This window comes from Balaenoptera borealis (genome assembly GCF_965194805.1).
Source record: "Balaenoptera borealis genome assembly, chromosome: 17".
Lineage (NCBI taxonomy): Eukaryota > Metazoa > Chordata > Mammalia > Artiodactyla > Balaenopteridae > Balaenoptera > Balaenoptera borealis.
Window position 1 is genome coordinate 81,862,605 of NC_138876.1, and position 21,888 is coordinate 81,884,492.

A 21,888-nucleotide genomic window follows, 5' to 3' on the forward strand; every position below is an offset into this window, starting at 1 on the left:
TTAACAATTTTAAAATCCCACCGTATGAAATCAGAAAAAGAAGAGTAATATAAATCCAAAGCAACCAACAAGAAGTAAATAAGAAAGATAAGAGCAGAATTCATTAAATTGATCACAGAACTCAATAGAGAAAATAAATGAGAAAGTAATCCTGGTTCTTTGAATAGTCTCTAGCAAGCCTGACAGAAAAAGAGAGAGAAGGCATCAATTACTAGTATCAGGAATGACTCAGGGGTGTCATTACAGAATCTGCAGACTTCAAAGTGACAATAAGGAAATACTATGGAAAAGTCTACACACACAAATTTGACAACTTAGATAAAATTAATGAAGACCTTGGAAAGTAAAAATTACCCCAAATCATCTGATAAGAATAGATAATTTGAATAGCTATTTACTAAGTAAGTTAAATTCATAATTTTTAAAAACCCCCAAATGAAGTCTCCTGGCCCAGATGGTTCCACTAGAGAGCTCTACTAAACCTTTAAGAAAGAATCAACAAAAATAGTACACAATATCTTCCAGAAAGTAAAAGAGGAGGAACATTTTCAACTCATTTTATAAAGACAGTTTGTCCCAATACCAAAACCAGGCAAAGACAGTACCAAACAAAGAAAAATAAAATAAGCAAAAAACAACAAAAGAACTTACAGACCAAATCTCTCATAGATGTAAAAGCAAAAATACTTAAAATTTCAAAAAATAAAATTCAGCAATATATATAAAAATTCCACATCATTAAGTAGGGTTTGTTCCTGAAACCACTACATTAACAAGCTAAGCAAGAAAATTGACATTGTTGTATTAATTGATACCCATTCATAGTAAAAACTTTCAGAAAAATGGAGATAGAGGGGACCTAACTCAACCTGAGAAAAAAATTTCTATTAGACCGCTAAATTTAACATCATACTTAATGGTGAAAAGCTAAATGACTTTCCCCTAAAATAAGGAACAAATGAAGAATGTTTGCACTCACCACTGGTATTCAATATGGTATTTAAATTTTTAGGCAACAAAATAGGCAAGAAAAAGATTGTAATGTGATACGGATCTGAAAAAAGGAACATATCTATCCTGATTTGCATATGTCTTAATAATCTGTGTAAATAAATGCAAAGAACTTTAAAAATCAAAAATAGAAACAAAAGACCTAGAACTAAGTGCATATATATATATATATATACGTGTGTGTGTGTGTGTGTGTGTACGCATATATATATATATACACACACACACACAGGATTCAGGATGCAATGTAAATATATAAACATTAATTATATTGCTACATAGTAGCATTAATATTTGAAGAATAAAAATTTCAAAATATCATTTACAGTCCCTCAAAAAAAGAAGAAATGATTTACCTCAATGCCAATCTAACAAAACATGCATAGGATTTATGTGATGAAAACTACACAATACTGAAGAAATAAATGAAAAGGTCAAAAAATAGAAAAATATTCTGTTTTCATTGCTTTAAGTAATCAACATAGTAAAGATGTCAATTCTCCTGAAATTGATATATAGGTTATGCCATCCCTACCGAAGGGGCAGTGACATTATTCATAGATATAGAGAAGGTAATTGTAAAATGTCTGTGGAAATACAAAGCAACTAGAACAGCTAACACATTCTGAAAAATAACAATAAGGTGGACAGAATCATCTATTTCAAGGATTATTATATAGCTACTGTATCCAAGAATGTATAATACTGGCAAAGAGACAGATGCAAGAAACAGCACCACAGAGGTAGGACCAGTAATTTTCGATGAAGCTGCTAAAATAATTCAGTAGAAGAAGAATGGTCTTTACAACAAATGATACTGTTGTAACTGGATAACCACAGGCAAAACAGAGAAGGTCAGCTAAACTCCACAACTTACAGGAAAAAAATGAACTCAGATGTGTCATATATTTAACTGTAAATGGCAAGCTTATAAGACATTTTGAAAATAGCATAGGAGAAAACCTTTGGCACCTGTGACGTGCTGAAGCATTTTTGACATGACACCAAAATTATAATTTTTAAGAGAAAGAGCTGATAAATTGGGTTTGTAAAAATTTTTTAATTTCTCTGCAAGATACCCTGTTAAAAAGATGAAAGATAAATTATGAAATGGAAGAAAATATTTGCAAACAACACACATCTAACAAATCCTCATATACAAAATACATAACTCATAAAACCCTAAGTAAAACAAATCACAAAATACAATTCGAAAATAGGCAAAAAACAGGAAAAGACATTTCACCAAAGGGAACATATAGAGAGAGAAAATAGTCATGTAAAATGTTATTCATCATTGCTAGCCATTAGGGAAATGCAAATTAAGACTATGATGAGAACTGCTAAAATAAAAAGTAGTGACCATTCCAAATGCTGGTGAGGATGTAGAGAGACTGGGTTTCTCATACACTGCTGGTGGGGATGTAAAATGTCACCACTACTTTGAAAGGCAATTTGGTGTTTTCCTTAAAACTAAATAAACATTTTCCATATGACTGAGCAACTGCCCTCCTGGGCATTTATCCCAGAGAAATGAAATGTCACGTCTACTTAGAAGCGTGTACTCTATTATTCATAGCAGCAATAACTAAACACTGCAGTCAAATGTCCCTCAATAGATAAATGGTTAAACAAAACGACGTCCATATTCCATATTCCATATCATGGAATACTACTCAGCAATAAAAAGGAACAAACGATCAATATGCATACATAAGGCATTATGCTCAATGAAAAAAGCCAATCTCAGAATTTCACATAGTGTACGTTTAATCTATACAATATTCTCAAAATGACAAAATTATAGAAATGAAAAACAGATTAGTGGTTTCTAGGAACTAGGAATGGTGGGAGTGAGGGGTGTGTATAAAGGGCAGCATGAGGAAGATGGTTGTGTATTTGATGGTGGATATGGGCGCACAAATTTACACATGCTATACCTGACGTGAAATATACACATATTGCGTCAATGTTAAAATTCCTGCTTTTTATATTATACTATAGTTACATAAGGTTTACCCACTGGGGGAAACTGGACAAAGGGTACACGGAACATCTAGTTTTATAACTTCCTGTGAGTTGGAAGATTTCACAAACACTTTTACGTCCATATGGCCTTTAGGTTTGTTTCTGATGCTTTGGTAACTGTGTTTACTTTTCCCAGAAGACATTTTTCTAACATGTTTTAAAATAAATATTTCTACAGCATTTTATTTATGTTGAAGGAATGTATAAATAAAACCAAGATTTTAAAAAAATGAACGAAAGGAAATAATAGTTAATCAGAATAAATGATTCAGCACACTGCTACACAAAGTAAATTCCAAATACTTCTCCCTATCTTCCAACATCCATCCATTCAGATTATGACTACCTAATTTTGTTTGCCTAAATGAAAAAGAGATTGGGGAGAGTGACTCAATAATGTACCAGGAAATATTAAATGAAGTGAAACACAGACAGTTATTACTTGCCTGATCCCAGGCAAGCATCAGGTTAAGCCTTAGGATTATATGTTGTAAGACACACTCCTTGTGCTTACAAGTTCTTGATCTAGTGAAGAAGGCACGCTAGTGAACAAGGACCACACAGAGTGGACACCAATGTTACAACATACATAAATTAAGAGGAGTTTTATTATATAATATACAGGAGAAGCTCCTGTCCCCGACTTGGAGACGGGGACACAGGCCAAATTTCCCACATTAAAATTTTAAAAATTAATAGAAATGAACAAAACACAGAAACTGTCCAAAGCATGTGAAAAATGACACAAATTTGGGTTATGGTTATAAACTTGAATTTCTTAAATGTGGGAAGGACAAACAGTCTATATATGTTAAGTAATCACCTTTACTAACTTCTCTCCTAATAATAATACTGCTATTTTTTTTAATACTTCCTTTGTTGTTATGCTACATTCTTTAAAGATGAAATCATTCATCAGTGATTTATCAAGTGTCTTCCATATGCCAGGTACCAGGGGTATTTATTCCTTACACTTTCCCTGCAAGGTAGCAGTCATAATTTGGTGATGAATTGCCCCTGGGAATATAGCCAGGAAATGGTAAAGATGAGATTTTTTTTTTACTCAAGGGTTACCTGATCCTAATTTTCTTTCCACTGTATCATGTTGCCTACTCTCTCATTAAAAAAAAAAAAGTGCTGCCCTAAACAGAGAAAATGTTGAATTCTCAAATGACATCAATTTCAACCATAAGCCATGCTTACAATAGATGGTCCCATGAGTCCTGTGATGTGATACATGTCGGCATTCTCCTTGCTTTCCTCCTGTGATGGTCCTTTTGACTACTGCTCACAAATTGCAGTTATAAAGGTTATAGCACAGCTAGCACTTGTACTAGTTTTAATCTAATATAATTTCTATGATATTTGCAGAGGTGATACACACCAGTACGGCTAAACAATTCTATAGAGCTGGCCACTGTTCTGACTGGCAAGTGTCACTTGTTAAACAGTCTCCATATTTAATTTGGTGCTTTCAGTGTTACCCACGGAGGTGTTACTCTTTCTCATTTTATAGAAGGAGATGGTGACTTTAAAGAAGTTTGGCAACTCACCAATGGTCAGATTCTCCCACTGGTTTTAAGACTGCTCTTTTCACTATTTAAAAATCACTGCCTTGATATATGTATACATGTAGCTGATTCACTTTGTTATACAGCAGAAACTAACACACCATTGTAAAGCAACTATACTCCAATAAAGATGTTAAAAAAAAAAAATCACTGCCTCTAAATTCAAGAAAAACATTCAATAAATATCTTCTGAAACGATTTCTTATTAAATGAGTTTAAGAAATATTGCTTAAAACATTATAAACAGAAAAAGTAGTATTTAGAAGCTGGCAGACAACTAATGACTAGAAAAGTTAAGGAAGTATAATTAGGTGCATGTATAATATGCACCACGTTAAACTGAAGCCTAAATACTACAGTTAGTAGTCATTTCACTGCATTTATCTTTTTTGCTTCATGTTGTCAACTAAGGATTTGTTAGCACACTGAAAATATCGGAAGAGAAGGAACTTATCAAATCAAACTTATCACCTAGTGGCTGACACTCCACGTTCGCCACAAGAGTACAGAACTGACAACATTAACACCGTTCACCCGTATTAGGATGTGTCCTGGGTGTGAAAGACTGGGAAATCCACCAAAAGCTAAAGCTACATACTTTGGGACAATAGTAATGCACTGTTTATAGTAACACTAAGAACCAGTTTAAAGAGCCGTGCAAGTGACACGGAGTAACGATCCACGCATGGCAGCCGGAGGGGAAAGCAGAGGTGCTGTAGCCCCATAGAAGGGTCTGCGCTTAGGGACGGGCTGTGATGGGGTGTAGATGTGAGAATTAGGAGACAAGCAAATGGACGGAGCGGGTGAAGTTACCCAGGCCTCTGTCCACACTGATGTGAGACAAATATAAGGCAAGACCACTTGGAACAGGGAAGCTTTAAAGAAACGCAGGAGGACAGAGAGTCAGCAGAAAGGAGCTGCTTGCAGAGCCCCCTTAAACAGCCTGCAGCCCAGGAGGAGTCAGAGACGAACATAAGGCAGGGGTGGGTATTCGTAGAGAGAGTCAGATCAAGACCTGAGAGGACTAAGGAGAAATATCCAGACAAAAGCATGAGCAGATGTATAAGGCCAGAAAGGCATCGTCTTGTTAAAGGGAGAATGAGGGCCTCTGGTCTGGACACAGCGGGGCCACAAGAGACGCGGATGGGAGAGTCGGGTGGGCTCGGTCCTCGAAAGGCTCTGAATGTCAGGCCAAGACTCCCCCTGGATTTAATACAGATAGGAATGTAACAGAATTATGGTGAATTTAATCCAGAGTTGAAAATTTATGTCTCAGTTTTCATTTCCATAGAATTGATTTTTCACTTTGGTATTTGTTATTTATTCTTTCTTCCCCACTGAAATAATATATTTATAACTCATTCTAACCCAAAGACTGTTGTTGTGAATTTCACAGAAGGGTAAAGGAAATCACTCAGAGTTTGAATATTTACAAATATACATTCATAAGCATAAAAGTAGTGAAACTTTCTAATGAGTTAAAACAACATAGTGAATAAATTTAAGAATACTGAAAATTTGCATGGAGCAAAGCAAAAAAATCATTCATTTATTCATTTTATTTAACATAGAATAATATGGGGAAAACATAAATTGATTAAAAAAAAATTTTTCTTTAGGGATTTGTGTTCATATCTGAAGAGGGAATAAATAATGATAAACTAGAGTCAGAATATTTTAAATTATTATTTAGAATGTGAATGAAAACATCAAGACAGGGACTGTTTTAGTTCCCGGAATATTATTTTAGTGTGACACAAATACAGTTCATAGGGAATTAAAACTAAGAAATGCAACTTGTTGTGTGTAATTTATTTTAAGGTATGCGTTTCAGTGAAAATTTGCCATTAAAATCTTTAAGTGAGGGGCTTCCCTGGTGGCGCAGTGGTTGAGAATCTGCCTGCCAATGCAGGGGACACGGGTTCGAGCCCTGGTCTGGGAAGATCCCACATGCCGCGGAGCAACTAGGCCCGTGAGCCACAACTACTGAGCCTGCGCGTCTGGAGCCTGTGCTCCGCAACAAGAGAGGCCACAATAGTGAGAGGCCCGTGCACCACGATGAAGAGTGGCCCCCGCTCGCCACAACTAGAGGAAGCCCTCGCACAGAAACGAAGACCCAACACAGCCATAAATAAATAAACACCCCCCAAAAAAAAAGTTAAAAAAAAAAATCTTTAAGTGAATTTATTCTTTTGGCCATGCAGTACATTCCAAGGTAAAAACAGAGAACGTGTGTTTTCGCACTTTTGGGTTTCCTAAATTTTCTCCCTTTTCTTTCTTAATGGCATTAATGTAGCTAGAGGTGGTTTTTGTAATGCGTTTCAGTTTACCTTTGCTTCAATCTGTTTAGTATCTGGATTCTGAAACAAAAATTTGATTTTGCTCTTGCCGTCATCTGAAGAACCTTTAAGCTGAGAAAACTTATACCTCCAAAGTACTGCCTAAAGGGAAAAAAAAAACATAGGCAAGTCAATGCAACTCATATCTATATTCAAACCAAGAAATTGTTCTTTTAACTGGTAAAAGGTAATCATATTTAGTTAGTCCTATATCCCAGTATTAAAAAGTAAATGAAAATATACTTATCAAAGGCTTAGTATTCAATATATCCTTTAATTTCCTGAAATAACTTTGGTTCCCATGAAATAGTCATTTTAAACAAATATATGAATAAATCAATTTGTGTATCTGGTTTTACATTATCATGAAATAGAAACAAACTCACTTAAAGCATAAGTCCATGCCAGTGAATCAGCAAAAACACCTATTCTCCATTTCTTTGTTTTTCATCCATAGAAGTGATAAGGTGATTTTCAACTGATAATGCTGTAGAACTTTCTCTTGAAGCGCAAACTAATAACCCGTGTCTTTGTCAAGATGAAAGGTCAGCCTGAGTAACTGATCACGATGGAAGCTTCCATGGTGCCCTCATGAGACAAACCAGCACGAGCATCTCATGGGACCAGCCCCGTCCATCCGCGGGGCCTCAGTCTAGAAGATCGTGAGGCTAAAAGCCATCTTCCAATGTGGCAGCAGGTTTAGACAGTATGAAATCTACATGCTAATTTAAAAAGTTTACACTTTTAAAAGTATAATAAAATAGCAAAATCATAAAGTCCTTAAAAATAAGGATGAGGAAATTCTCAGTAATATATAATAATGAGGCATAATGAATTTATACAGAATACTGCTCATTTTTCATTTATTTATTCACCAAACATTTATGCTCTTATATTAAGCATTTTATTATATATTAAGATAAAAAAGACACCGTCAGTTTTCTGAAGATATTAGTCTCTGTATAAGTAGATGTCTTTGCTTTTATTCTTACTATGAGGCTACACAATCTATACAGAAGCAATATCCAGTCATTACAAATCCTCTTAAATGTTTGCCTTAAGTCTATTACTATAAAGCATCTTTTAACAATAAAATTATCTGGGGCAATTAACTTTATGGAAGAAAAATAGAAGAGTTATATCCTTTATCTCACAACTTCCTCTAAATAAAATCTTTTATGTTTTAAAGAGTGAAATAATTTAAACAATCCAGGAGAACTACACGGTAGTAGGTAAGTGAGTATTTAGTAACTTTTGAAAAGAGGGAGTTCTAGATTTAGGACTAATAAGAAATTATATATTCATATGTACAATTAGGGTTAGGGTGAAAGAAAAACAACAAACAGTGGCAATGTAGCGGGAAATACGGTAAAGTATAAGGAAAATCCTAACAACCTAATAAATGAAAAGACAATACTACAGAGAAAAGTCATTGAAGAAAATGGAAAAACCATTACTATTTCTAATAAATATGAGAGCATGTTCAATCTCACTAGAAATAAAGAAGAGTGTGATAATATTACAATGACTTCACTTTTTCCAAACGTTAAATTAGCAAAGATCACTGAAAATTAAAATAACTAAAGCTAGCAAGTTTACCTTGAAATATTTGTATAAAATTCCTGGCAACTGTGTGAAATTCTTTAGGGCAATAATTATAATATATGTTAAAGCCTTAAAAATGTGGATGTTATGTGGTCCAGACATTCCCTTTCAAAAAATTAACTGTAAGGAAATACAATATACGAAAAATAAAGTGTTAAACACCTTATTATTAATAAATATAAAAAAATGAAAATTCTGAACAATTTGCATTAAAATAATGCTCATAAGAGTCATGTATTTACATGGAAAATGCAATAATATGACTTTAAGGGGGACATAAGAACAAGAAAGCAGATAAGTTGGTTAAAACAAAGGAGCTTGTAGAAGGTTGCAGGGGAACGTCTGCCAAAAACATTATCATACGCAGCTCAGGTCCTGACATTAACCTACCGTGTGGTTTTGGACAAGAAACTTTATGTCTAGCTTGGCTTAACTGTAAAAGTAAAGGTTGCAAATTCTCAAATTATAATTATAATTTGAAATAATATTTCATAGGTAGTCATAAAAGTAAAACAGGAATTTGTTATTTCAACTAGCTGACCTTTCCAAAGGCCAGACTTTAACAGCTGTTAAAGCTCATTATTTTAAATAAAGAGTAACAAAATTAAGAATGCGGATGCGGCAGATACGTGAAGGAAGCCAGGAGACTTTTCCGAATACGGAGCGTGGATCCTCGACTGTGAGTAGATCGCTCCAAAAATGAATAAAGTAGTTAATGAATCTAATGATGGGCTGAAAGATTTGTCAGTTAAGAGGTAACTCAGTAAACTAGTGAGACTTAGAACCGTCTAGGTAAACTGTGTGACTTAACATGCCATGAATTCATTAAGACCAATTTGGAGGAATCTGAATCTGAAAATATAATCAGTAAAAGTTACACAGGTATAAAAATTGGCTTAATTCAAGAATCTTTGGAAATCCTAGTCCTTATACTTGTATTTTGTTTTTAAGATTCTGATAAACATTATGGCAACTACGTTAAGAATATCAACGCTGAAAAAGATGAGTGGACACCACTCTTCTTATACCATTCTATTTCTGTTGCCATAACGTTGTTGTAATATATTTAGATAAGTACATTTAAAATATTCTTTAAGCATAAATTTTTATGTAGATCAGATGACTCCCTTTCTAAATCAAATTTTGGACTTCAAGTTTTCTTGTTCATGTATCAAAATGAAGCTATTGATATTGATTTGTCTCTATTAGCAGAAGAACTTCACGATTAAATGACGTCATTTGTCTATCAATCTTTCAATTAGAAAATCAGTTAACTTTAACTTCTTTTCCATTCAATTTTTGGAATCAAAGTAAAACTTCAGAAATTTCATTATGTCAAAATTGAAATATCTCTTACTCTGAATGCTACCATAAATTCAGTTAAAAACTTCAGCATTGGATATGTTATTTGTTATTGCAACAATAATATGAATTTGTACTGTGGGTAGAGCACAGTGTTACGGTAATATCAGTATTTTCCTAAATTAAGAAACGTATGCAGCTAAAGTGTACTTGCATTGATTTGGGTGAATACGCCAGAAAACATATACTAACATGAGAACTTATAAAGTGCTGTGAAATTTCCAACAGTAGAAGGGACATGATGTAAGCAAATAGTCCATAATATCTCCTGAACTTTGCAAGCCCAGTGGTCTCTGCCCTCTCCACATAACTTTAACCAAGGGGCCTTGGTTTTGGATTGGGGAACTCCTGCAACCAGTGGTAATCTTAATTTGTTGAACTTGATGGAGAGCAAGTCCAAAAGGAGGGAAAAAAAGAAAACAAACAAATAAAAAAACTGATAGCAATGTATGAAAACATTTCTGAGTATTTTTGAAATCTAGAATTCCACCCAAAGCCTTCAGAATAAATGGTCACAGGCCAGATTCTCATTTCCTCAAGTCTTTCCATAGATGATTGCTCTGCTAGCTCCTGGTCAAATACATTTGCTGAAGTTCATTAGCTCAATAAAGTCTGAGGATATTTTCAGAAAAAGAAACTCATTTAACTTTGTTCAGCTAGCTTTTCCCATGGAATAGATTTCAAGAAATTATAAAAAAAATTTTCCCTATAAAATAAAATATTTAATGGATTTTAGTAATAATGGAGCCAAAATACCTTACTAATGTTATTTATTAAAACGTTTTTTTTGTTTATTTTTGACAGTCAGAAACAGTGTTCAACTCAACATACTGTCTGAATGACTATATGAAATGATAAATTTAAAATGTACCTGGCATTTTGAAGATGTCTTTAAATATTTTTAAGTGACTAAAATATGCAAGCAAAGATGTCGTACGTGTGAAGAACAATGCAATGAGTCCCAGCATTTTCAATAATGTAGCTGTAATAAAGTCACTGAAGATGGGTAAGAAACATAGTGGGTAATAGGAAAATATACAGTAAAAGTTTATCACCCAAAGTGCTCTCACAATTAAAGACTACAAAAAAAAAAAAAAAATCTGCAAAAGAATCATTTGCCTCTGAACTACTCTTCATAATAAATATGCTTTCTTTAAATTACTGCAGGCTGTAACAATTTTGGAAAAAATAAAAGAAAATAATGCAGGCAAACAGATAAATGCTAAAACCTTTGGATTCAATGCCATTTGGGTTTTATAATTTAAGGTCATCATTCTTAAACCAGTGAGAAATCTTTATAAACTATGCTTACAAACAGTGATTAATCCACGTATGATTGAAGATGAAATGCTAAAATATTATCAAGCAGAATATTCATGTGAAGATCATGAGGCACATAGTATGGAATCCATCCCTCATTCCTGACCTTGAGTCATTTATGGGCGACCACATGGACTTCACTCAGGGCCTGTGAAGCGTTCCATGTGTCCACTGCTGTCCTTCAGTGGAATTTCATCTTTCTTACAGTGAGTGTAACACTGGTCTAGACCCTTTCACATCCTCCCACTAATCCCTGCAATAGCTAGGGCACTGCCATTTTCCAGAGGATGCAATTAAGGAAACATCACATACATTCATAGTATTTCACAACTAAGGTGGGAATCAAACCCAAGTCGGCCATGCTCCATGGTTCCTATTTTTCTTTTAGCCCAACCTGCTTCTTTGGTTTTCTACAATTATTTGCCTAAGCAAACATCAAAGACCCATTGATTGAGCATGATTATAATTGAACTTCCATTGCAAATAGCCTGAAAGATCCTTAAAATAGAGGACAGACTCAGAGCCCCATTTGGTACAAGACACGAAACTCAGGAAAGTGATTTACTGATTTTCTCAAGCATAGTCTGTTCTGAGTCATCATTTCTTCTTCTTTACAATACTGTTGCTATTTTAAGCTTTTTTCACTCTCTCTCTACAAGTAAAAAATGTCCCATAAGCTATCCATTTGTTTAAGATTCATGGTTAGAATTGGCTTATAGTTTAGAAATGCCAGTGATCTAGAGAACTTCAGTGGGAAGGGAAAAGAAAAAGCTTTCCCTTCCTCCATATTTTCGACATTTACCACAGAGACTTTCCGAGCCGGCTGTAATCCCCCAGAGACGGGTGGCAGAGCGGGCTGCAACTGAGGGACTCAGGTTAGCAAATGAATCAAGTGTTTGTATGATATCAAGTGTTCCTTAGATACAGACTATTCAAAAATATAATTCATCAATTGTATGTCTATAAATGGAAAGTGAAGCTGCACAAATGAGATGAAAAATTTACATGCTGAACAAAAATAGACAAAACAATCTCTAGGGCTTCCCTGGTGGTGCAGTGGTTAAGAATCCACCTGCCAATGCAGGGGACACGGGTTCGAGTCCTGGTCCCGGAAGATCCCACATGCCACGGAGCAACTAAGCCCGTGCGCCACAACTACTGAGCCTGCGCTCTAGAGCCCTCAAGCCACAACTACTGAGCTCACGTGCCACAACTACTGAGCTCACGTGCCTAGAGCCTGTGCTCCGCAACAGGAGAAACCACCGCAATGAGAAGCCCACGCACTGCAACGAAGAGTAGCCCCCACTCGCCACAACTAGAGAAAGCCTGCGTGCAGCAACGAAGACCCAACACAGCCAAAAATAAAATAAAATAAAACACGAAAAACTCTAGAGTAGAATAATAATAAAAAAAAAAACCTCTAATACATTTATCCGTCTCTTTATCGGGTCACTGTGGGCAGAGCCTAATTTCTCTTGCCCCACAGAAAAATTCCTCTTCTGGAAAATGAAATAACGTCTACATATGAAGGTAATTTAAGCTCTATGTCATCTATCTTCTGAGGAATCTAAGGCTATTTTGCAACATAGGGGACAAACACACCAGAAAGCACAATCTATATGGATTACAATTTATTACACAGAACACGCTGAAAATTACAACAAAATTGCTTTGGAGGCAGAATCTATTTTTAATCTCCCTGCAACACCAATCACCTGGTATTTGACAGTTAACTAATGTTTGCCCAGCAATAACCACAAACATGCTTTTTCTTTTTCTGCTGCAGATGGTCTTGATGGGTCTCCTGGTTAAGCAGAAAATCAAATCTTCCCTCAAAGCCCTCTTTCTGCTTTGCCTCCCGCTTCGACTTTGCACGCAGCCCAGGTACACAGCCCCTCTGTTGCCTTCCATCCTCCCCTCCCCACTGAAATGAATTAGCAACACATGTTAGAACGCCAGGGTCCCGTAAGCCCCTCCTCTTCCTTCCTTTTTTTCTGTGGGTGGGTTAGGAGTCATATTTAGTAGAAAACCATGACAAACCTTTTCTTTAAGAATATTTTTCTTTACACATCTTTATCCTTCTCATTTGTTCTTCGTTCATGTGAAATGTATCCTAATTGATTATGTTTTTGAACTTTATTAATTACATTTTTACTAAAACTAGTACATCAACTGTACAGTAATTTTGTAAATCTTGTAAATGTGAATGGTAATGATGAATAAAGGGAGAAAAACAGAAATATGAAAACAGAATTAGATGAAAGTTCATGGCTTTCACTTATTTCCTTGGCAATATCATATTCGTCAATATATTCCTTACTAGTCATTGAATTGATTCTGTGTCCTTGAACGGTGCTTGAGTCTGGATTAGAGCAATATCTCCACCAATCTCAGCTGTAATGCGTGATGATCAGTGCTGCACCAGGGGGTGTCTAGGCCTCCCCTGAGTTTGAGGGAAGGCTTTCTGGAGGCAGATCTGCTCTCAAGGTGAATGTAAGCTGTGGAGGTGTCATGTGGAAAAGCATGGGGTACGACTGGATCCCCAAAAGCTGGGAGACACAGGAGATGATGCCAAATCCAGACAGAGACCAGAACCCTGAGAGGCTTCTATCCTGTGTTGACAGATGTCGTCATAAAGGCAGTAGGAAGCCACTAAAGTAATGTAACAAGGGAGACTGATGACACGGCCGAATTTACATTTTAGAAGCATCATTAATCTGGCAGTGGCTGGGAACGGGGACAGAAGGGCAGGTATCTACGTCTTTGTAATGCTTTGGCTTCTCGCAGACTTCCTGAAAGCCCCCAGTTCCAGATGTGTCTCTTTTACTAGACTGTGGACATCTTGAGAGAAGGGAGTGTACCCTTTTCTGTGTTCCTCATGTCTGCACATAGATAATGCATAGAAAGAGTGTGGGCAATAAGTATTTACATCGAGAAGGCAGGTTTGGCCGATGCTGCAGTAACCAGATGAGAAGGGGTGGCCCTACCTCGGTTAGGGTGCACCTTCCAGATTTACTCAAGGGCAGCTGTTGAGGAAGAGGCCCGGGTACAGAACACAATTCAGATTCCTTCTGGTAACGGAGAGAGGAACGCAGAGAAGTCAGAATCAGGAAGACAGCCAGCTGCGGGGCGGACCCTCTGCTGAGATGTGTTCAGGTCACAGCCTGAGGGATCCAGGCGCGTTCTGAGCTCCAGTTAACAGAACCGAAACTTACCGTCCTCAGGCCAGGGGCCTAAAGACTGGATGAAACTTCCTGATCAAACATATTTCATTTCAATTTATTCCCCCCAAATGGACTCTACACTATCCCTATATGCTATGTCTATATGTATAAATATTTTCATCAAATATATGGAACATTCACAGAGGGGTATACAGATGTTCACTTTGACAATTTATTTGGAATCTCTCAAACAGGAAAGAAAAAAAAAAAAAAACAGAAGAAAAGTGTTTCTAAAATGCAGACCTTGTGCGTTATTTTGTAAGAGCTTAAACCCATCAACCTGGTGGGTTGATTATACAGAGTACTTCTTGTAATCATATCTATGTAAAGTTTAGAATAACCAAACTACATGTGGAAAAAGAGGTACTAACATGTTTCCACACGCTGCTGGATGTGGTGTGCTATTTGTTATTCGTAACATACTAATTTTATTTTGAGAAATTTTACATGCTGTCTGTGTAATAAAGACTGGCAAGAAAATTTGGTTTTTCTCGTATAAATTTCTTGGATCCTTAGGGTTTTGTTTTTGTTTTGTTTATTGTTGTTGTTTTTTTCTGGCAACGTGATAAAATTTAGCCACACTTATAGCTCATATTATCGATTCTCTATAGCAATCAGCTTTTTTCTAGTGATTTCTTTTTAACATATGCACACATCTTTGCCAGCTCAGTGGAGAGTAACAGCTCTAGAGAGAAAAGGAAATGAGTTTACCGGGATAGCTACATCTAAGTCAATATACCTGTACAACATAATAAGCCATCACTGCTTTATTCTCCTCCAGGTTGTCGGAAGGCTGTTCCACTGACAGAGATTAAGCAGTTTATTAAATAACTGCTAAATTAACACATAAGCTCCTGCACATTTTATTTTTGAGGCAGTGCCAATTCTTCACTTTGACTATTTGATTTCTAAAATTTAATTATGAACTTTATTACTGTGAGTCAATCATTTTACTTTTCCCCCTAAGTATAAGAAGAAATTCCCCAATTCAAAGAAATCTATTTTTCTAGAAACTGACTCACATGTAAAAGGCATCACTTGAAAACTATTATGTTCATTAAATTAGCAACATATAACAAATTACCTTGGGATGCATGGTCTTTCTGTGTCGAATCATCCTGATTTGGTTAAAAAGCGGTTGAGGAGGAGAGTCTGAGTCACTCAAGGTGGGTGAGGGCCCCTGTATGCCCAGGGCCTGAGTGGTCTGCAGAGGACGGGTCCCATGTCGGGGGTCCCAGTGGAGCCTAAATTCTGTTTACCCAGTGAACATGGAATAATTTCCTATCTCGGTTACCTGGTGACACCTGCCTGCCAGAAATTTGTTTGTGTTCCAGACCAAGAAGTGTCCCGGGGCAGTGGCCGTCCTGAGGCTGCGCGGTGCGGGGACCAGCTGCCACAAATGCACCCGGGCATTAAGGCCACGATATACGTTGTCTCTTTATAATATCTGGGTCCTGTGCTAGAGCACACGCCACTGGAAGGGGTTTTTCCAAGAAACTTAGAAAAGTCACTGAGACACACAGTATTAGAAAAGTGAGCCCGATTCTTAAACAGAGTAACTACCCAATGACGTGTCTGTGGCTGCTTTCAGGAGAATAATTCCCCAGAGCTGCTCAGGTCAGAAGCTCCGGTGTCATAGGTGTTCCCTCCTCTCCAAGCCCTGCTGAGGGCGCCTCGTCTGCATTGTTACTGGGGTCCCTACAGCTCTGCAAGCTCCCAGGTCTCAGCCGCACGCCCAATAACCTCCCCTCCCCCTCCTCCACTCTTCTCCCCTCTGAAGCATCTTTCCCAAGGCGCCAAAGCCATCACAGACGGCATCATGCTTCTGCCATTAGGTCTTGGCAGCTTTGGTGGCCCTCGGCGCTGTGGCGTGTCAGCCCTGGGTTCATCACCCCAGATCTGTGCTCTGCCACCGTGGACCGGGCGCTCTGCCCTCTGACTTGGTGTGGCCTCAGCCATGCGACCTGCTGTGACCAGTGGGAGCCTGTAGATGTCCTAGCAGCAGGGGCACATGAAGAAGGACTGCAGGTAAGGCTTGCTCTGTCCTGCCTGTGTCACCGGCAAGAAAAGGACGAGCCGGGCTGACCTCCTGGGTCCACAGGAATCAGGAGTAAGGGGAGCAGAGCCAGGTGACGAAGCTTGAGGGAACCGCCACGTGAGAAGTAAGTACTCACTGCTCTAAGGCGGGGGGGGCTGTCACTGTGTGTCACCCGGCAATGCTGCGGCCGCATCGGCCACCAAGACCAAGGCCCCTGCTATCCGGTGCTGCCTGCTTCATTCTGGACACGGCCCCTCTCCTGGTCCTGCCAGCGCTGTCACCCCGGCTGCTCAGACCCCCCACCCCCCCACCCCACCCCCCACCCCACCTCCACCCCCACCCCCATCCCCTGCCGGGTCAGCCGACCGTGATTACGGATTCCGAGGAGAAAGGCAGTTTCCTCTGAGTACCGCCCGGGGCTCCTTCCCCTAGTTACACGCTTCCAGGCCACCCCGAGCAACTTCCTTTGCTAAGAACCAGTAAACCTCAGATGACCCCTTTAGCGTCCATCCTCTCCAGCAGGAGCCATGAGAACAGGGACCTCTATGAAGCAGAGACCCAGGAGGACTGGAGGGAAAGACACGTGTGTTGAGTGCTACTTATGTAGGAGATGCATCAAGAAAATACTCATTTTTATATTCTCAAACTTTCCTTTTGGATTTTTAACAACTACCTTTGATAGGAAAGAGTTGAAATATTATTGAATAATAAACATAATCAAAAATGAAGGTCTAATTCTATTTTTAGAAGTTTAACCCATGGAATTTATTATTATCATTATGTTGTAACTATATAAATGCATTCTAGAAAAAGTCAAATTAAACATATTGTGAACTGTGTGTGTACATGAAGGTCATATGTCCTTGGCAAAAACAGTAGACCAAAGATCCTCAAAATTAGTATCCTTCAACTTATCCAAGACACAGAAAAGACTCTCAAAAATGAGAAGTATGAATATAAGCCATATTAATTTCCTTTCAAATTTTACCTTGAAACACTGTAAAAATTAATGTCCACTTAAAGATGTGAATAGATTATGAAGATTAAGATACTTCATGAATCACAAATGTCAATATGTCAACAATTAATTTGATTCTAAGCACAATTATTTGGGAACAGAAGTCCACTATTTTTTTAGAAAAAAAATCTAGAAAACAAGAGGGGAGTGATTTCAGATAGGGTGACACTGTCTCTCACTGCACAGAATATAAGTTCCTAAAATTCAGGTCACCATGAACATGCATGGGTTTTACAAATTTCCCCCAGATAATGTTTTCAATTTATATTTAATGAAAGTTAGTAATGGGGACAAGAAGAAAACATAAAATCATTATAGTAGCTTTTAACATACGACAGGGATAATTCTTAAAAATGTTACATTTTTACTTCATATTTATTATCTTCATTGATCTTTTAGCCAATCATGATTTCAAAAATATTTTTAATATGCTATGTGTTAATACTAGCTCTTAGATACCCTGAAGCAAAGAAGCCTTTTAAGTATTCTAAACTAGCATTTCTCAAATTCAAGTATTAAAACATTTTTTTAAAAACTATCAGACAATAACAATTTTGGGGAATTGGTAGTTCCAGAGTTTCTACCTGGGAAAGAGGAAAAACGTGAGCGATACTGTCTTTTCCTCTTACCCAGGTTTAAGATCCAAGGTGTAACATTGTAATGTACAGTCACACGGATGTACTGGACCCTGGAAGTGGGCGTCCCCCCTGGGCTGCTGCATGATGAGTGAAGGGGAGGTCCAAAGAGGGGGTCTGATGCCTTCATCCTTGTTTTGATACAGATGAAAACCCCTTCTTTATTTTTTGTTTTTTGAAAATTTCATGGTAAAAAAAAGTTTGAAAGTTATTCTTCTAAATTATTGAGGGGAAACAGAAATGTCCATTACTTCAGTCTTGCCTCTACCCAATCAACGGAGTCTGTACATGTCGGCTAGGGTGATCTTTCCACAGGACAAATCAGAGTTAGGTCCAACAAGCCCTGGACCTTGATCACGTGGCCCAGCCACGGGGAGCTTTCCTCCGGAGCTGTCTCTCTCCATCCCTCCCCTAGTACCTTACCTTTCAGTCATGCCTTCTGTGCACAGTGAGTACTTTCACCCTCAGTCTGTAATCATGTGCTCATTCCATCTTCCCAGCCACCAGAAGCGTTCTCGCAGGCAGGCAGCAGAGTGCAGATGCCAGGGGAGGACAGATGCTCAGAACTAGGGTCTGGGGTTTTCCCAGTTTCTCTCAACCTTGATTAACTGTTTTACAAATTTTGTTTTGTCAAACACACATCTGATCATTTCCTTCCTATGTCTCAAAGGCGTCCAGGTTATTCTTAGGATCAAATCCCAATACCTTAACAGGACTCCTTTCATAATCTGGGTCTCAGTTACTCCCATACTTGATCTCCATCTCTTCTGACCTCAAATTCAACTTCCTTCCTCACTTACAGGTATTTGTCTGGGTAATCTTACCCTTGGTGTCTCATTTTCTGAAAAGCCTGTCCCAAGACTGACAAATATATCCCCCCAAGTCTCTCAATAGAGAGGAAGTATTCAGTAAATATTTATTTACAAATGTTACTGCTGAGGTATCTGTTTACATTGGAAATCTATTAATAGGTATAATTAATTAATGCACATATGCAGGTTTAAAGGAATATAATGTCAGAAAATCAATACTTTTAGTTATGGGAATTATATTTGTACTGCAACACCATACTTTGACACATTAGTGAGAAAAGCTCTGAATGAGTATTTTATTCAAAAGAACATCTTTGTCATAGGACAGGTTTAGGGCAGTCTCACGTGAGGCTCATTAAAAGAGCCACAGGCACCTGAAATTCCATAACTAGAAAAGTATTCTTTGGCTTCACCAAAGGCAAGGCACTGCACGTCAAATCTGACCCATATGTGTGGGACTTAATTTCCCAATGTCGAAATATAAAGAAACATTGGCCACCCTCAGACAATGTGAGCTTTTGGGTGACAATCTCGATTGCAGAGTCATGAAAAATCATAAGATCTCCGAACACCAACCCACGTCCCACTTGGCTGGGCCCAGCTGGGCTGGCCCATTAGACGCCAGTCTTCCCCAGGATCAACACCCTCCCAGCGCATCCTCTGTGCCCTCTGCCCTTCTCACACATTTATATTGCTCTCATTTCATTTGCATTTGATTTTGACAATCCTGTACACGGCTTAACTTCTAGGTAAAGCATAAGTTTCCCAGTAAGGGATTACTCATTACTCCTTAAATAATGAGAAGGAATCTATCAGTTTACTTCTCAGGTCATACTTTGATAAGCAGAAAGTGGGCTGGGTCTAAGGAATTGATGCCCTCATCTGGGGATCTGGGGGGGAAGGCGACGGCGGGAAGGATGCCTTCTTACCAGAGCCCTATGTCAGGAGCTGCAGCAGTGGAAGGAGACTAAGGCTGGGTAGGGGTCATCTGAGCTTTCAGACTTTTTAGACATGACTGGCTGAGAAGTGCCTGTCACCATTCGATGTATATCACTCCCAGAGACACATCCTTTGTGGAAAAGGTGCCCAATCAGACAGTACAGTCAAGGGTTCACAAGGTTACGCTCCCTGGCTTGGGGCCTCCAAACCCTGAAATTCCCCCATCCTATAATTCTAACATATTACCTATACAACTAAAAAAATACATTTCCTCATTTTGATATTGGAGATGCTGACACAGAAAAATAGTAAAGGAACACTTTTAAAAAATTGTTTTGAGAGAAGAAAATTTCCCTTCATTATGAGGCCATACTTTTAGTAAAAGAGAATATATACATATATAATATATAGACATATATGTATATATAGTACATGTATATATACACTTTTTATAGTTACAATGTTTTCTGGCAACACATTTGTTTTATTAAAATTCAATCTCTTGTTTTTCTATAAACATATTAAGGCATAATTTACCTCCTATTAATAGAGACGAGGACCTTAAATCCAACCCCTGAAAACCAGTCAGAGTGCTGACAGGAGGTGCAAGCGACCCCGTCGTCCTTGATTAGGACCCAGCCCACGCATCCTCGCGCTGACCACGCACAGTACCTTGGTCGCAGCGTCAAAGCAGATGAAGCCCGTGCTGAAGTCGATCGTGAGCCCCATCAGGTGGCTTTCCAGCACACACGCGTATGTCTTGCACTGGGCAGAACAGAAAACTGTTACTTTCATGGGACTGACCCAATGTCAGGGTTAATAGTCCACACATATCAGACTGTGTCACAACCCCTGTGATAAGTTCCTTATACAACAGCTAACTTTATTTCAGCAATAACTGTATAAGGAACCTGATGTTGTCAACATCCTAGTGTCAACAAAACACAGGCTGAGTGGTTGTTGACCTGCCCGGGGGATGCAGGGCTGAGTTTCCAATCCTGCCCTGGTGACCTTGTCTTTACCTTGTGTCACACTGATGCCCTTCCCTATCTTGGCAATAAAACTGTATACACATTTTTAGGTGTAGGCAAGATTATGTTAAGTTGTCATATTCTGTAGCTAAATATCACTGCATTTTTATTAAGCTAAAAGTGAATTATTAAAGATTAAGGTATTACTTAAATTCTTGGCATATCAATTTCATTGATATTATTAAAAAGAGAGCTCTCAGGCACACAAACAGATTTAATAATCAGAGCAAGAAATACAAGAAACGTCTTAACCTTAAGAGTCTCTATACGTTTATCAGTGTGGTACAAGTTATGTCCTAAAGACATTTACCCTTCCTAGTATTTGTGTAAGCCTATTGATTCTTCCAAATCAATAATTAATGATTGTTCACACTGAGATCAGATTAAATTACAATTTTACTTATATAAATAGTTTGGGAAAACTAGTAAAATATAGATGCTGAAATACAAGAATAACAGATGAGAAATACACACTTGGGGCTTATATGAAACAATGCATTTTTATGTCCATAGGCCAGTTTTATTTGCATTTAATTGCAAACTGGAGTGGGATATTCAAATCAAGAAAAACACCTTTGTTTTAAAGACTTTTTTGATGTGGACCATTTTTAAAGTCTTTATTGAATTTGTTACAATATTGCTTCTGTTTTATGTTCTGGTTTTTTGGCTGAGAGGCATGTGGGATCTTAGCTCCCCAACCAGAGATCGAACCCACACCCCCTGCATTGGACGGTGAAGTCTTAACCACTGGACCGCCAGGGAAGTCCCAAGAAAAACATTTGTAATTCACAAAGGGGAGAGAGAGGGAGGGAGAGGGAGAAAGAGAGAAACCTATCTCAAGCAAATGTTCGATACCAATCCTTACGTCATATTTGTGTTTATAATACTGTGTATAAAAGTACACTAAGTGAATCTCATTCTGACTAACGATGGCTAAATGCATCACGTTGCCTCC

At 37.9% G+C, this 21,888-nt stretch overlaps 1 protein-coding gene across 7 annotated transcripts in view; it reads right to left on the minus strand.

Moving 5' to 3' along the window:
* The window catches only part of SNTG1 (syntrophin gamma 1), a 478,079-nt gene that overhangs the window by 16,727 nt on the left and 439,464 nt on the right, over window positions 1-21,888 (minus strand). For all 7 annotated transcript variants that reach the window (XM_082363008.1, XM_082363004.1, XM_082363005.1 and 4 more), the window contains 2 exons: window positions 20,575-20,667; window positions 6,941-7,051 (listed from right to left, as the gene is read on the minus strand). In XM_082363008.1, the coding sequence (XP_082219134.1) occupies window positions 6,941-7,051; window positions 20,575-20,667 (204 nt within the window). The remainder of the gene's footprint in view (window positions 1-6,940; window positions 7,052-20,574; window positions 20,668-21,888) is intronic.